At 42.0% G+C, this 15,055-nt stretch overlaps 1 protein-coding gene across 1 annotated transcript; it reads right to left on the bottom strand.

The window, feature by feature from the left end:
* Nucleotides 1-565: 565 nt before the first annotated feature.
* Nucleotides 566-14,820, bottom strand: LOC128739871 (uncharacterized). The gene is made up of 4 exons (XM_053835372.1): nt 14,737-14,820; nt 1,181-1,327; nt 912-1,108; nt 566-848 (listed from the first exon to the last, which is right to left on the bottom strand). Exons 1-4 carry the CDS (start codon nt 14,818-14,820, stop codon nt 566-568), a joined length of 711 nt encoding a protein of 236 aa, XP_053691347.1.
* Between the last annotated feature and the right edge of the window lie 235 nt (nt 14,821-15,055).

Here is a 15,055-nt window from a genome sequence, read left to right as displayed (position 1 = left end):
CCAGGGTGGGATTTCAGAGTTGTGGATTCAAAGTTTCAAGGTTACCCCCAACTCTCAGATAATCAGTAAATTATTTTTCACAGTTTGCATATCATTTTTCCCAGTTCTTCCAATATTCCTTTTTCACAAAAAATACATCCCTCATAAGCAAGTACAAAATAACTTGTCAGTATCAAAATGTTAAAAGTTGTATAAGTTATCTGTGCAACTTTATGTTGAAAGTTGAATAAAGAAATCAATACTATGTTAAAATAAAACAATACTGAATGAGTCCAACATTATTTTTTTCTAAAGAAAGCTGTTTCTCTCGTACTAAATTTTTAAACATTAGTTTTTAATTTTTTGTTTACTGGAAATATTCTAAGTATTATTCTAATCATAAGCATTACTTTAGAAGCGCTAACTATTCAATCACTTATGTATATATTACCCGTATTTGTAAATTCCACAAACAATCAAAACTCATTTCACATAAGCACATGGCCCCCATAGTCTATGGGAGAGCTCCTTTGTCAGCGAAAACACCAGATGTTTTGCGATTGCTAGCATTTTATGCGTACATCATTCACATAAACCGCAAGGGACTTGCATATTTGCCTAGCGCCACTTCCAATAGCGAAAACCTACAAACTGGATACATCGATTCACACCTCACTTGACTCTTTCCTTTTCGATGAGCTTCATCGTAAATCCTTATATCATCGGGCTCCATCGAGAGAACTCTAGTCTTTGGAAAACTGAACAAGCTTCGTAGCATTTCTGCCGCCATGTTTGAGCCCTTTTTACCGAAAAACTGGGAACTTTCGCACAGTGCTCGCAGAACGCATTCACGTCCATTGTAGCCCATCCTGGAGGGAGAAAAAACCGGATGTATGTTTCCATTTCCAATTAGTGTTAATCTTGACATTTACCTATTTATTGCCATTTCCATTTTTTGATACAGATCTCGACGGTGACGTCGTTGTGCCATCGGCTTTGGTTCCATCATATCACGCTGGATGCTTATCGTCTCGTTGGGCAAATTGTACGCAATGCCCCAATTCACCGCCCAACTGAACATGTTGTAGTTGGGATTGCCGTACACTCCGACCGTCATACATGCTGCGACCTATAGTGGTGAGAAATTCAAATTTTTATATGCCAGTCATACAACACAACGAAAGGAGCCAAACAAACTTACCGAAAAACTGGAACCAAGTGGGAAAACAAGGAATCGTTTTTTCCTGGAAAGTATTTTTCTAGTATCGTCTTGCACTATCAAATTTGTCTGATTAGACAACGTGCTTAGTATAGCTTCATCGTAGGTTTGTGATAGTAATAAACCTTCCTTCACAGCAACAATCCAAAAAAGCAAAACTTGAAACAAGGATTTCTAGAAACAATCAACAATTAAAGTGGGCAACATAAGAAGGTTAATTTATAAGTACCATCCTGTGGCTATATTTTGCGTGCAATTTTCGGAACGAGCTTTCTCAATTAGCCCAAGATGCAAAACTTTGAAGCAGCAGCAGTAGAACAACACTCATTGATTTTTAACCCCGTCAGTTTAGCACAAAGTGACCACTTCAATATTCAAGTACATACTACCGACCAGGATCGCGTAACTATCCAGCGGGAAGAAGCTACGAGAAAGTAACAGGAAAATTAAACATTTACCGGTCCAGAAAAGCTGCTGCTCACGCCACACCGGAGGAAGCTGAAAGAGAGCATAAAAGGTGTTCGATCCACTTAAAAGGTATGCAAAGCGTGAGCTACCAGAAATTTCCCTTCAAAAAAAATTTACGGTAAAAATAGCGTTATATTAAAATAGCATCGGTATTGTCCTATGATTGTAATCTAAATTTTATGGTAAATTAGACAATTTTTTATATCTAAATATATTGTACCGGACTGTGTATATTCATTTCAATATAGATTGTATCACCTTTCTGTGTGGCTATAAGTAGATGAAGAAATCTATTCGGAGGAAAAACTTTGCTATCCATCTATCAATTAGAACGTTGCTGGATGGTAAAAACGAATGACTCTCCATTTAAAACAATTTCTCGCGTGATCGACTTTCCCGTGTATTGCTTTCTAGTTATAAAAACAACCTACTGTTTTAAATGGGTTATACTCTAGAAAAAAGGAAAGAGTCTTTAGGTTAAATCAACTGAAAATAAAGCATAGTGAATTAGTCCGGAACAGCAAAACTACCGGGTAAAACCTGTTATTCTTTACGAACAGGTGGTAATGAAAAGCAGCGACAATCACGGCCACGGGACAGGTAGAAATAAGGATCGACAGCTCGCTGCTCCGTTAAATGCGATAATTTTCGCTACTCGTCACCATGCCAATGCAGTGCAATGCACTGCTGGAGGAAAGTGGTTTTGTTTCAACTTGGTTTCAATGGCAACGTAGTAGAACAAGAAATACAGTTTTAATTAGCGTGTTCATTTGAATGGAAAGTTAAGTTCCTCACTACCTGTTGGTTTCTGGACACCGTCAATTAGCGGTCAATACAAAATTTCCGTCGTCATATTAACTCAGCTAAAAGAATAATTTTGAGCTCTTGATGGTATTACAGTTTTAACGATAAATGACATCTCAACAGATTGGCAAAAATTGGCGCGATTTTTAAATATTCCGCGATTCTGCGGTAATTTGACTGGTGATTGGCTCTACCTTATTAGAATGCAATGAAACTCTTCAGATGTACGGAAATTGTTCACAGTTGAACAGTTTTTTGATATTTGCAATGGGAAGGGAAAATAATCTGCAAATGTTTTTGAAGTGGCGTGTGATGGCAGAAGCGATGGTCAAGTTAACTTTCATCTCCTTTCATCTTTTCATCTAACTTTCATCATCATCAACAGTTAACAATCACCACCATAAATACATTTATTATTGGTTTCATCAGTAGGTACACTTCACCTGTTGAAACGTGCTTCGTTCCGGAGATGGCGACAACTCAGATTTTCAAGCTTTTCCGGTCATCCACGTACGGTTTGTTCGGTTCAATTACAGTAAAGCTAGCACATTGACGGCTTCGGCTATCGTCTCTGCCAATCAGAGCCGGCGCTCCCCTTAAGCAAAACAAGCAGCTTGTTGTGGCGTGGCCGGGCCACCGTAGACTCCCGACTTTCGCCAGATGTAAGATGGGCAACTCTCCAAGTAGTCCTGCAGCTCGTGGCTGATACGCCTCAACCATTCTCCACTTTCCGTTTGTACTCCGCTAAAAAAAGTCCGTGTTCAATGTTAGAAAATTACTTTATATTTTCGGCAACAATTCGCTCATCCAATCTGGGCCGAATTTAGGAGTCTTCTCCACGCTTGTCGGTCTTGGGCTATCACTCTCCAATCGCTTCAAACACCCAGTATTCTAGCATCCTTGTCAAAAGGGCTCATCTAACGGATACGGGGTCTGCCTCGGAGTCTACGGCCTATTCCTGGTTCTCTGCTGAAAATAGTTTTGGCTATTCTTGTAGAACATTCTGGCCACGTGCTCAGCCCACCGCAGCCTACCACATTGCCACATACCACTAACTTCACTATATCAGCATATTTGTATACTGGCACAGCTCGTGATTCCTGTGTCTACACCACTCTCCATTTTCCATTTTGCCACCAAGTATGGATCGCAGAATTTTACGCTCAAAAACTCCAAGCACTCGTCGATTAGCTTCCTTTAGCGTCCATGATTCATGTCCGTAAAGGGCCAATCGGAGGATAAGTGTTGTGTAGAGCGTCAGTTTTGTGCGAATTTACAAACTATGGGACTTCAACTGGTTACGTAATCCGTAGAAAGCCCGATTCGCGGCTGCAACTCGTCGTTTCACTTCGCGGCTTACATCGTTGTCACATGTCACGAGTGTACCAAGGTATATAAATTCCTCCACTACTTCATATCGTTCCCCATCTAACTCCACCTCGGCACCAACACCACTTGAGCTCCCACGTTCCCTACCAGCAACCATGTACTTCGTTTTGGCGGTATTAATGGTAAGTCCCAATCTCGCAGATTTCCTTTTAAAGGGCCTAAAGGCCTCTTCTACTGCTCTACGGTTGATTCCGATGATATCGACGTCATCCGCAAAACCAAGAAGCATGTGAGATTTTCTGATGATAGTTCCATTCCTTTCAACGTTTGCTCTATGTATTGCACCTTCCAAGGCAATGTTGAATAGCAGGTTAGAGAGTACATCACCAACGTCACGAAATCGGCTGATTTGGACTAACGCATGATTTCGACCCATCCAGTGTCGCACGAATCAGCGTAGGACTAGTTTCGTCGGAAAACCATGTTCTAGCATTATCCACAGGCCACACACATCCACAGGTACGGCCACAGCTCATTTCGTTTGACTGCATCATACGCCATCTTAAAGTTCCCAAACAGATGATGTGTCTGCAAGTTGTACTCCCGGAACTTGTCTAGTAACTGACGCAGGGTAAACATATGATCTGTCGTGGAGCGACCCTCGCGAAAACCAGTTTGGTACTCGCCAGCGAGGGACTCCGCTAACGGTCTCAGTCTGCAGAACAAGATACGGGAGAGCACCTTATAGGTAGAATTCCGTTTTTCAGCTCACTGATTACCTTCTTAACCTTCTCCTGTGTTAGTAGCTCTTGGCCTTCGCTTACAATTCTTATATTGTCCCTGCTGATCTCCGCGTTTACCTCTCCGTTCAACAGTGTCTGGAAGTGCTCCTTCTACCTGGCTGCTACCGCCGTTTTTACAGAAAGCAGGCTACCAGCATTATTATTGCACATCACACGCATGGCAAAATTGCTGCATCTCACCGTTTTGTAGAAACTCCGTGTGTCGTTGCTGGCGTATCGTTTCTCTATGCCGGCGAGCGCGTGCTCCTCGTACTCGCGTTTTTTTAGACGATGATTTCTTTTTTCCCCATCCTTAGTCTCCTTGTACCTCGCTCTATTTTGACGCGTTGCCGCTTTTCATCTGTCACTCTCAGGCATTCGGCTTCAAACCAGCTGTTGCGCTGTCTTCTACGCGTCGTGTCAACCACCTCTCTCGCAGCTGCTTCTATGGCACCATGGATGTTCCTTCATAGCCCATTTATGTTGTCTCCTTCTACCTGATGTTCTGCGATTCGTTGATCAAGCTTCCTGACGTACTCCACTGCCACGCCATCTGCCGTCAACCGCTGGATGTTGAAACGCAGAGTCCTCTCAGTGCGTGTCTTCGCCATGTTCGACAGCTTTGCGCGAATCTTACTCACTACGAGATAGTGGTCAGAGTCGGTATTTTGTTCTTGAAAAGACTGTACATCGATGACATTCGAAAAGTGTCGACCGTCAATCAAGACATGATCGATCTGAAAGCTAGAGTTTTCATTTGGATGCCTCCAGGTGTGTTTTTGAATATTAAAACGTGGAAAGTAGGTGCTACAGATGGCCATTCCTCTAGTCGCGGCAAAATTTATGAGCCTTAGACCATTATCGACAGATGAAGACTGTGTCTTCCAATGACTAGACAGAAGAACTTCTCCCTCTCGATCTGCGCATTTGCATCTCCGATGATGATTTTCACGTTATCCTTTGGACACTCTGCATAGATCCTCTCGAGCCTGTCGTAGAAATTGTCCATAGCATCATCTTTTTTTTATTTTTCCTTCTGTCCCAGAAGGCTGTATGACATTTTGGGTATTTTGGGACTCCCTTTCTCCGGAATTCGGCCATCGAACTTCTTGTATAGCAGTCCACTCCGAGTCGATGCAGCTCTCGAGCAAGCAAGCCAGCTCAAGTCGGTTCGAACATTCCAGGCACCAAGTTTCTAATCTTTATCCATTATTCGGTTCCAGTTCCTTGTCGTTCCCTATAGAGCAGTTCCACGCCAAATCATTTGATAAGAGAAATATGCACCTTTCAAAGATTTTGGCGCAATTTTGATTCAAGCTTCATTTTGAAGTAGGACTACTTCTTTGATTTCTATATTGGGGTGCACTTCAGAAAAACGAAAAGGAACATGTAACGAAAAGTGGTTATGGTTTACACGCTTATAACTCAGTCATCCCTCAATAGATTCTAGAGATATTGGTATCAATCGATTGGAAATTTTTCAAAAAATCCATTTCTACATAGTTTATTACATGTTTCCCTAACAGACATGTAATAATTAAGAAAATATTAGACGAACATTCATTAATTCAATATTTTCATTTTTTTCCCTCCCCACGTCAATGCTTCCCAAGCACAGATGACAGAAATATATACGAGATGAGCTATGGTTTAAGCTTCCTTTGATTGTATATAGTTTACGCCTTGTAATAGAATCCGTTCGAAAATTGTTAGGCTTTAGCTGTTGCTGCTTGCTGCTTCTCCGGAATAAGGCATCGAAGACATCCAAATTCACTGAGCGAGACGCCAACAAACCGAAGAAGCCATCGACTCGTCCGCCAGCGAACGATATGGTTTTCGCTGCTATCAATGCCCTGAATAATCAACGGATCTTCGCTGCAAGCCGTCTTCAAGTAAATCGCCGCCAGCCACAATTGTGACGTTTCAAGCTTGGTCACATTCGTGAAAATGGTTTTGAAATTAGGTAGCTGTCGAAAAGGTCGAAAAGCTGGTCCAAACAAAGAGAGCAGGCGCTTCCGATTCGTTCAAGGTTGATAAAACGGACGATAACAAATTAAATTTGCTAACTGCTGTAAAGGCGGCTCCGATTAAAGCTGTACTACTGGAGTAAATATGCGGCTGCCCCCGAACAAAAATCTACTAAGCCAATGGAATCCACAGCAAAGGCACCGAAAGCCGCCAAAAGAAGTCGTTCCAGCGGAGAAGGTGGCACGAAAAAAGCTGCTGCCCAGATGTAAATTTCCTTGATTTGCATTACTAGTATCTGGTAGAAAACAATCAGTTCTTTTAAGAACTACTGAATAAGTGTACGAAGCAGTTAAATGAATTTTTCTCACATTTTTCCTCAATTTAAAATGAACATGACAAATTGGAAGTTTATCAAGTATGAACGTACGAGCCCGTCAGTAATGTTTAAACTATATTACATGGCAAAATCCTCTGAAAAGCAAACTGCGCCACTTCGTAATTCGAGACGAAGCGTTTAGTGAGAAAATCGAATTGCATCTTCATGTATATATTTGGCTCTAAAAAGGGCTAATTGTTGGATAGTTACAGAAACCTGACCAGATACATTTACTATGAGTATTTGTACTTTGGTGACTGTTTCGGTACGTTCCGAGACGGCGCGCGCATGGCAAACTCACCCGGCAGCCAGCCACACTCACTATAACTTGATATTATGCTTGACTGAGCCGTAGTCAACAAACGAAAGAAAATAGCGTAGCTCTCCTAGCGGCGTGGCTTCTTCTTCTTCCTATCGCTTTTTGCGGCCTTTCCACTGGTTGTCGGTGCCATGACATGAAGACGATGCTTGATCTACAGAAACTGGAAGCTTCAAACAACGTACAAAGTCACGCCTTATTTTCTTCTCTGCCATTCCCTTTTCTACGTGGATCAGCCTTTGTTACAAATTGCTGCCGTTTGCTCTGATATATAACCAACGGTAATCCGAGGAACCACATCATTTTCGCATGGGCATCGGTACCGAGAATAACGATCCAAAGCCAAAAAAAAGTCGTTCCAAGGAGAATGCGGTCCGAAAAAAGCTGCTGCCAAGCAGTAAATTTCTTCGATTTGTATTATTAGTATCTGGTAGAAAACAATCAGTTCTTTTAAGAACTACTGAATAAGTATATGAAGCAGTTGAATTGATTTTTCTCATGAATGATATTCCTCATTTAAAAATGCACATGACAAGTTGGCAGTTTATTTATCCAAGCTTTAACACGTACAGTAATTGGATGTTTAAACGGCATTACGACAAATATTGCGAACTCATGTTAAAAGCATCAGGTTATTGTAACAAATGAACAAACAGATGCAAGCATTCACAGTTTCATTTTGTTTTAATAAGTTGCCTTCTTTCCAGCAACTTTCCCACAACAGATCCATTATGGAGTCGAAAAGACCATTATAGTTTAGCCAAATTATTAAATATAAAAGTTCCACACCAATTTCCAACAGTTTCAATAAAAGCGCTCGGTAATGAGCAGAAAAAGTTATTGAATAATTGTCCTGTACTATAACATACTTACTGAATACAACTGATCATATACCTACCTACATATGCAAAATTATGCCATTTCGTGATTCTTTCTGGAAAGCATGAAACGGAAAAGCCACATTACCTAGCAAAATTCTTTGAAAAGAAAACTGCGCCACTTCGTAATTCGAGGCAAAGCGTTTAGTGAGAAAATCGAATTGCATCTTCATTTATATATTAGGCCCTAAAAAGGGCTAATTGTATAGTTACAGAAGCCTGACAAGACACATTTACTATAGGCCGCTATACTTTGGTACCTTCCGAGACGGCGCGCTTGGCAAACTCACCCGGCACAACCACACACAACTGTGAGTGCACGTCTGCCATGCCCGTTGCCGTGCCATCCCTGTCGGCATTAAATGAAAGAAAATAGCGTTGCTCTCCTAGTGGCGTGGCTTCTTCTTCTTTTTCCTATCGCGCTTTGCGGCCTTTCCACTGGTTTTCGGTGGCATGAAGACGATGCTTCATATTAGGTTGCTCTGCAGAAACTGGTAGCTCTTCATTAAGGAACCACCGGACACCGGTTTTGTTCAAACAATGTACGGTTTCGTTGTACGTTGTACCGCCTTTCTTTCGTGTCTATGATTCTCTACCCTACGTTGATCCGCCTTTGTTACAACTTACTGCCGTTTGCTCTGGTATATAATCAGAAGTAAGCCGGCGAACGGCATCATTTTCGCATTGGCATCGGTACGGTGCCGAACAGACAGCAGAGAGTTGCGATTATATCTCCCTCACTGGACTCGGCAAGGACAAACTAGTAAAACGCAGCGCAGCGGCAGCAGCAGCAGCAGCGGATCATTGTTTGGTGTAGAGTGCGCCGAACGCGTTGGTTGCCGGAGCATCGATCTATTATCAGCTATATCAGAACCAAATAGTTGCGGGAGCGGAAGAGCTTGAATCAATGGAAAATGCTCTGTCCGGTAACCATTGTCACCTGGGAGGTGTTGTTTCAAACATTCAAGCCATTCTGCTGGCCGGATTTTCAACCACAAAATTTACCACAACCCGTCCTTTTTAGGACGAACGAATTTGTTTATGAAGAGATGAAAATTTTCTGGTCCAAGCAAAGAACTGGCGCTTCCGGTTCGTTCGCCTACCAAACTTGCTAGCGAGAAGCAAGATTACTAAGTCAATGAAGACCATAGCAAAGGCATCGAAAACTCTAAAGCCAAAAGAAGTTCTAACGGAGAATCTGGTCCGAAGAAAGCTGCTGCCAAGCAGTAAATTTCTTCGATTCGTATTATTAACAGCTGGTAGAAAACAATCAGTTCTTTTAAGAACTACTGAATAAGTATATGAAGCAGTTGAATTGATTTTGCGAACGGCATCATTTTCGCGTTGTTTGGGTTACGATTTAGTGAGTGAGAGTTACGATTTTATCTCCCTGTCCGGACGCGACAAAGGTGGTAAAACTCGGCAGCAGCCGATTATTGTTTGGTGTAGAGTGCGCCGAACGCGTTGGTACCGGAGCATCGATCTATTATCTGCTATATTAGAATATTTGGTTGCGGGAGCGGAAGAGCTTGAATCAATGGAAAATGCTCTGTCCGGTAACCATTGTCACCATTGCCCTGGGAGGTGTTGTTTCAAACATTCAAGCCATTCTGCTGGCCGGATTTTCAACCACAACCCGTCCTTTTTAGGACGAACAAATTTGTTTATGAAGAGATGAAAATTTTCTGTATACTAAATTTTTTTAATTAAATTTCCAAATGTCGCTGATTCTTTAAATCATGAAGAATTTCTTCTGATTTGATCTATAAAACGTTAAATATGTGGTGACTCGCGGTCTTCTAACTCATGACGTTGCTTTAATTTTATTTTTGCTAAAAATTTTTGCCTTCCCACGCCAATGCTTCCCTAACACGGATGAGAGAAATATATAGGAGAAGAGCTATGGATTAAATTCCCTTTGAATCAAAGGGATCAAAGTTTGATTGTATTTAATTTACGCTCTATAGAATCCGCTCGAAAATCGTTGAGCTTCAGCTGTTGCTACTTCCCCGGAATAAGGCAACGAAGACATCCAAATTCACTAAGCGAGACGCCAATAAACCGAAGAGTCAACGGATCTTCGTTGCAAGCCGTCTAGAAGTATATCGCCGCCAGCTACAATTGTGACGTTTCAAAGTTGGACACATTCGTGAAAAAGGCTTTGAAGTTAGTTTTCAACAAGAGAAAGCTGGTCCAAACAAAGAACTGGCGCTTCCGGTTCGTTCGCCTTCCAAACTTGCTAGCGAGAAGCAAGATTACTAAGTCAATGAAGACCATAGCAAAGGCATCGAAAACTCCAAAGCCAAAACAAGTTCTAACGGAGAATGCGGTCCGAAAAAAGCTGCTGCCAAGCAGTAAATTTCTTCGATTCGTATTACTAACAGCTGGTAAAAAACAATCAGTTCTTTTAAGAACTACTGAATAAGTATATGAAGCAGTTGAATTGATTTTGCGAACGGCATCATTTTCGCGTTGTTTGAGTTACAAATAATAATGAGAGTTACGATTTTATCTCCCTTTCTGGACACGGCAAAGGTGGTAAAACTCGGCAGCAGCCGGTTATTGTTTGGTGTGAAGTGTAAATTACGCCGACCGTGTTGGATTCGAAACATCGATCTATTATTGTCAATTGCAAGGAAAATTGTCCAATCAATAAGTGTGCAATCGCTCATAAAAGTGCTATTTTAGCTTAAATCGTTTCGGTTTCTTCGGCGCACTTATTGCTTGGAAGATAACGAAAAAGTGCGCCGAAGATACCGAAACGATTTAATGCAAAATAGCACTTTTATGAGCGATATCGCACTTTGGATGGTACAATTTTACTTGCAATTGACAATAAGCTGCTATAATAGAATATTAAATAAGCTAGAAAACCCAAATTTTGGTCGCGGAAGCAGAACGGCTTAAATTGGTGGGAAATGCTCTGTCCGGTGTTACGATTGGGAGACGAATTGCTCTACATTCGTAGTCCTACTTCAAGCCTGCGCCCGTGCCACTAGGCATGGACCCTTATACTTTTTAAACAGGGCATATATATTTTCATGTGTATTATGTTTGAAAGATTGTATCTCGAAAACTGTCGATTTTCCAAAAAATATGTCTAAGCAAAAGTTGTAGAAAATTGATTTCTGAACATGAAAAAAATATGCACTAAAAAAATATTTTACCAATTTTTCAAAAACTTGAAGAAAAAACCTAAAATCAAGATATCAAAAATATATTATTTTTGAAAATTTTTAATTTTTATTTTGGAAAAAATAGAAGTAATTTGCAGTCGTTTAAAAGTTATTCTGAGATGGAGCAACTTTCATGAACGGACTTCGTAGAACAACGACTTTTGTGATTTTTTTCCAACTTGGGGGTTTTCAAGTAATATATGAATTTGTAATACAAATAACAATTCTTTATGTCATTTACAAAAAAATTGGTCTTAATAATTATTTTTCTAAATGCAGCCGGTTTCGAGATATTCGGAGAAAAATTTGGATTTATTTTAATTTTGTATGTTAAATACATCTTTTTCATAATTTTCATAATCAAAATGGCTCCAAAACCTGTGGAAGGTGCATATTTCCTCCAATCAAACACGTTTGTAAAGTTTCATCTAAATCGGAAAGGTTCCAATTTTGTTATTTGCCTATTTCACGTGGAACTGCTATATACCGATTGATCCGTTCTGTATTTCCTCCCTCGTTGTTCGTGGTAAGTGAGAGTTTCGGTATACTACCTTACGGGGTCGCGATACCTACTGATGAGTCTGCCATCTTAAGTATGTCTTGGGGGATACTGCATTTCATAATCAGCTGCTCGCTCCGAGACAGACGCTGTGTGTGCCGCCCCTCATCTGGGGTGTAGGCGCTAAAGCTCGCACCTCCTAGTTTAACTGCGCCTCACTAAGATGCGTATGCGCCTCTTCCACAGCTCTACGGTTAGCACCGATAATAGCGATGTCATCCACGAGCCCTAGAAATATGTGAGATTTCATGATGATGGTACCGCATCTCTGCACGCCTACCTTTCGAATAACACTTAGAATGCAATGTTGAACAGCAAATTCGATAGTCCGTCACCTTGCTTCAAACCATCTAACGTCACAAACGAGTCCGATGCCTCACCCGCTATTGTGACGCTTGATTTTGATGTTTAACTGAATTGTACGCCGCCTTAAAATCTATCAACAAATGGTGAGTCTGCAAGTTGAATTCTCGAAATTTATTGAGGATTTATCGCAAGGTGAACATTTGGTCCGTCAAGGAGCGAAATCATTTGCCAATAATGGTTTCCTGCAACAGCCTTAGTCTATGAAACAGCATGCGGGAGGGAGTTTTGTGTGCAGAATTGAGGGAAGTGATGCTTCGATAATTTCTCTATTCGAGTCGGTGGCCCATTTTGTACCAACCAGTCTGTAGCTAGTTCCTCCTCAGTCCATACCTTTAGTATAACCTATTGGATTGAACATTGCAGCCAATCGCTCCAGTTCGGCGGGGATACCATCGTTTCTACCTGCTTTGTCGTTTCTCAGATCTCGAGCTGTTTTTAACGTTTTTTTTTTCATTTTCGTTTTCTAGTTTCTGTTGACAGCTCCATCTTGTTCATCATTCAATAGTATATTGAAGTGTTGTTTCTAACGCCTGGCCACTTGCAATCTTTCGATAATCAGGTTCCTCTCCTTGTCATTGCACATAACAGGAGTTTGCACGGTCCGGTTCCTGATTCCGTTGATCGTTTTAAAGGAGCTCTGTAACAGTCGGCCTAGTCTCTGCCCAAGATCTAGGCGACCGTCGCGCGTGTAAAATGTTTAATAAATGTCACATAATAAATGGTCAAGAAAGTAGTTGGAACACCCTATTGCGTACAGCTTTCCTCGGTGACGAATGCAGCCATACGTCAACCCATCACCAGGGGGCGGAAAATGGAGCAAAGCTAGCGTGGAATGAGGATGGCAAATAATCGATAAGCAAGAGAGAGTAGGGATCTTGGCACGAAGAGAGGTCATAGGTCGTTGGACATAAGATAATTGAAGCCATAACCTTGTCTGAAACCAAACAGTCAAAAGCTAATTATAGCAGTGCACAAAGTAAAACAGAAAGACGAAATAATATCAAAAGGTTGAGATTAAATACACAAAAGCGCTTCTAATGGAAGACAGAAGTGAAAGACAGAAATACTTGAATGTGGAAAGGAAAGACGTGTATAGCAAAGGAAACAAAAAGTATGGCTATTCAGAAATTCTTCTAACACACTCCCGACCTTGACCGCCTTGAATCGGATGCTAAAACCCTCCCGCTTTCAGGATCCCTGTGTTTACCCTAAGTTTTCCGACGTTTACCTACGTTTGGCCTTGAGCATTAGACGTTACCACGGACTATCCTCTGATCTCCGCCGTTGCCACCACTTCCGCCAACTCCGAAGCTGAAGGAGCGTATCTGCCATCGACGCCATCGCAGTTAAGCCGCATCGTCGTCATCACGCTTAACTAAAACGCTAGAGTGTGCCCGCAGCCGGAACACCAGAAGTTAGCCATCGAACCCCGTGCCGATGTCGCCGACCTGACCGCAAGCGAATTCCAGTCAGCACCTCCGCCGGAAGTGAATTTTCCAGATACCGAAAGGAGTAGGAGTTACCGAGGAAAAACCGTTAATAAAGGGAATAGTTTAGGCAGAAGGTTTTCTGGTGTTTTCTTGACAATAAATCCCGATCGTTTGCCGTCCTTGAGGCTTGTTTTAGGGGGTCTCGTAAGTGCTGGGTAATTACGACCCCATCAGTTACAGCTCTTGCATCTCTGCATCTCCCTACTCTGGGGTGTCACAGTGGCAGCTAAAGCTAACATGCTGTGGCTAGTTCCTGGTCATCAGTCATTTGCTGGCACTCTGCCTCAAACCGCTCATTTGAAATGGCTGCCGCTGTAGTTTCCAATACTTCCACTGCTCGTTCAGGTTCTCTGCAATTCGTTCGCCGATCTGCTTATCAGCTTTTCGACAGTACTCTGCAGCAATTTCTGTCGCTGATAACCACCGAATATTTAGTCACACTGCCAACACCGAATACTCTAGTCACTCACGGTGAAGTGGCAAACGCTATTCGCTCTTTGATCTACCGCCTGTGTCGTCTGCACCGTTCGGCCAGTGCAGTCGAATCGAGGAACAAAACAAAAAAAACGCAAGTGCTAGCATATAAAGGGCCAATCAGAATGCTGCGTCAACGCGTCCGTCGGCGTTATTCTGACAGATTTCTCAAGGGTTTACTGTCAAATTGACGCTGACGGATGCGTTGACACAGCATTCTGTTTGGGCCTTAAGACCGTTTGCCAAACTGTTAGACTTAAGCAAAAAGTAGCTTTCCTCTGTCCCGGGACCAGTAGGCTGAGTCGGATAATAAACAGCCTGTTAGTTAAAAATCACCAAGATTATTTCAAACTTTTGTTTGCTTTCGGGTAAACGAATGAGACCTTCTCTCAAGTAATTTCGTCTATTGTATCGTTTTATTTCATTTAGCTCTTTCATATTGAGACTTATATGAATTAATTCGGCCTGTGTAGTTTTTTTTGGTTTGAACCCCTGTTCGGAGAAGTCAGATGAACTGCATGATTTAGCCATAAAAGGGATCAAGCTTACCTGGTCTCCCCTATTCTGACGGACGGTCGTGAGGTGACCGATAGGCGGAAACAGCACCTGAATTGCGCCTAGGCGGAGAACCATGGCGGCGGGGAAACGATTTCGACGGTGCAACAAACGAGGAGGAGGTGCCAGCCAGCCCAAAGATAGGCGAAGTCAAGGAGGTCATCATGCAGCTAAGAAACATTAAATCAGCTGGCAAAGATGGTATCGGAGCGGAGCTTATCAAAATGGAACCAGAAATGCTGGCCGTTTGTATGCATCGGCTAATTATTAGAATTTGGGATACGAAACAGCTGCCAGAGGGATGGAAAGATGG

This window comes from Sabethes cyaneus, chromosome 3 (assembly GCF_943734655.1).
Source record: "Sabethes cyaneus chromosome 3, idSabCyanKW18_F2, whole genome shotgun sequence".
Classification (NCBI taxonomy): Eukaryota; Metazoa; Arthropoda; class Insecta; order Diptera; family Culicidae; genus Sabethes; species Sabethes cyaneus.
The sequence above is the reverse complement of the archived record's forward strand: the minus strand, read 5'-3'. Positions and strand labels throughout refer to the sequence as shown.

Bases quoted from the DNA above. Each gene is read 5' to 3' on its own strand.
- LOC128739871 (XM_053835372.1), bottom strand. From the start codon at position 14,820: ATGGTTCTCCGCCTAGGCGCAATTCAGGTGCTGTTTCCGCCTATCGGT. The intron at 1,328-14,736 runs GTAAGCTTGATC...GTTGCTGTGAAG, and splicing joins GTCAGAATAGGGGAGACCAG to GAAGGTTTATTACTATCACA. The intron at 849-911 runs GTAAATGTCAAG...TTCTCCCTCCAG, and splicing joins ATGGAAATGGCAATAAATAG to GATGGGCTACAATGGACGTG.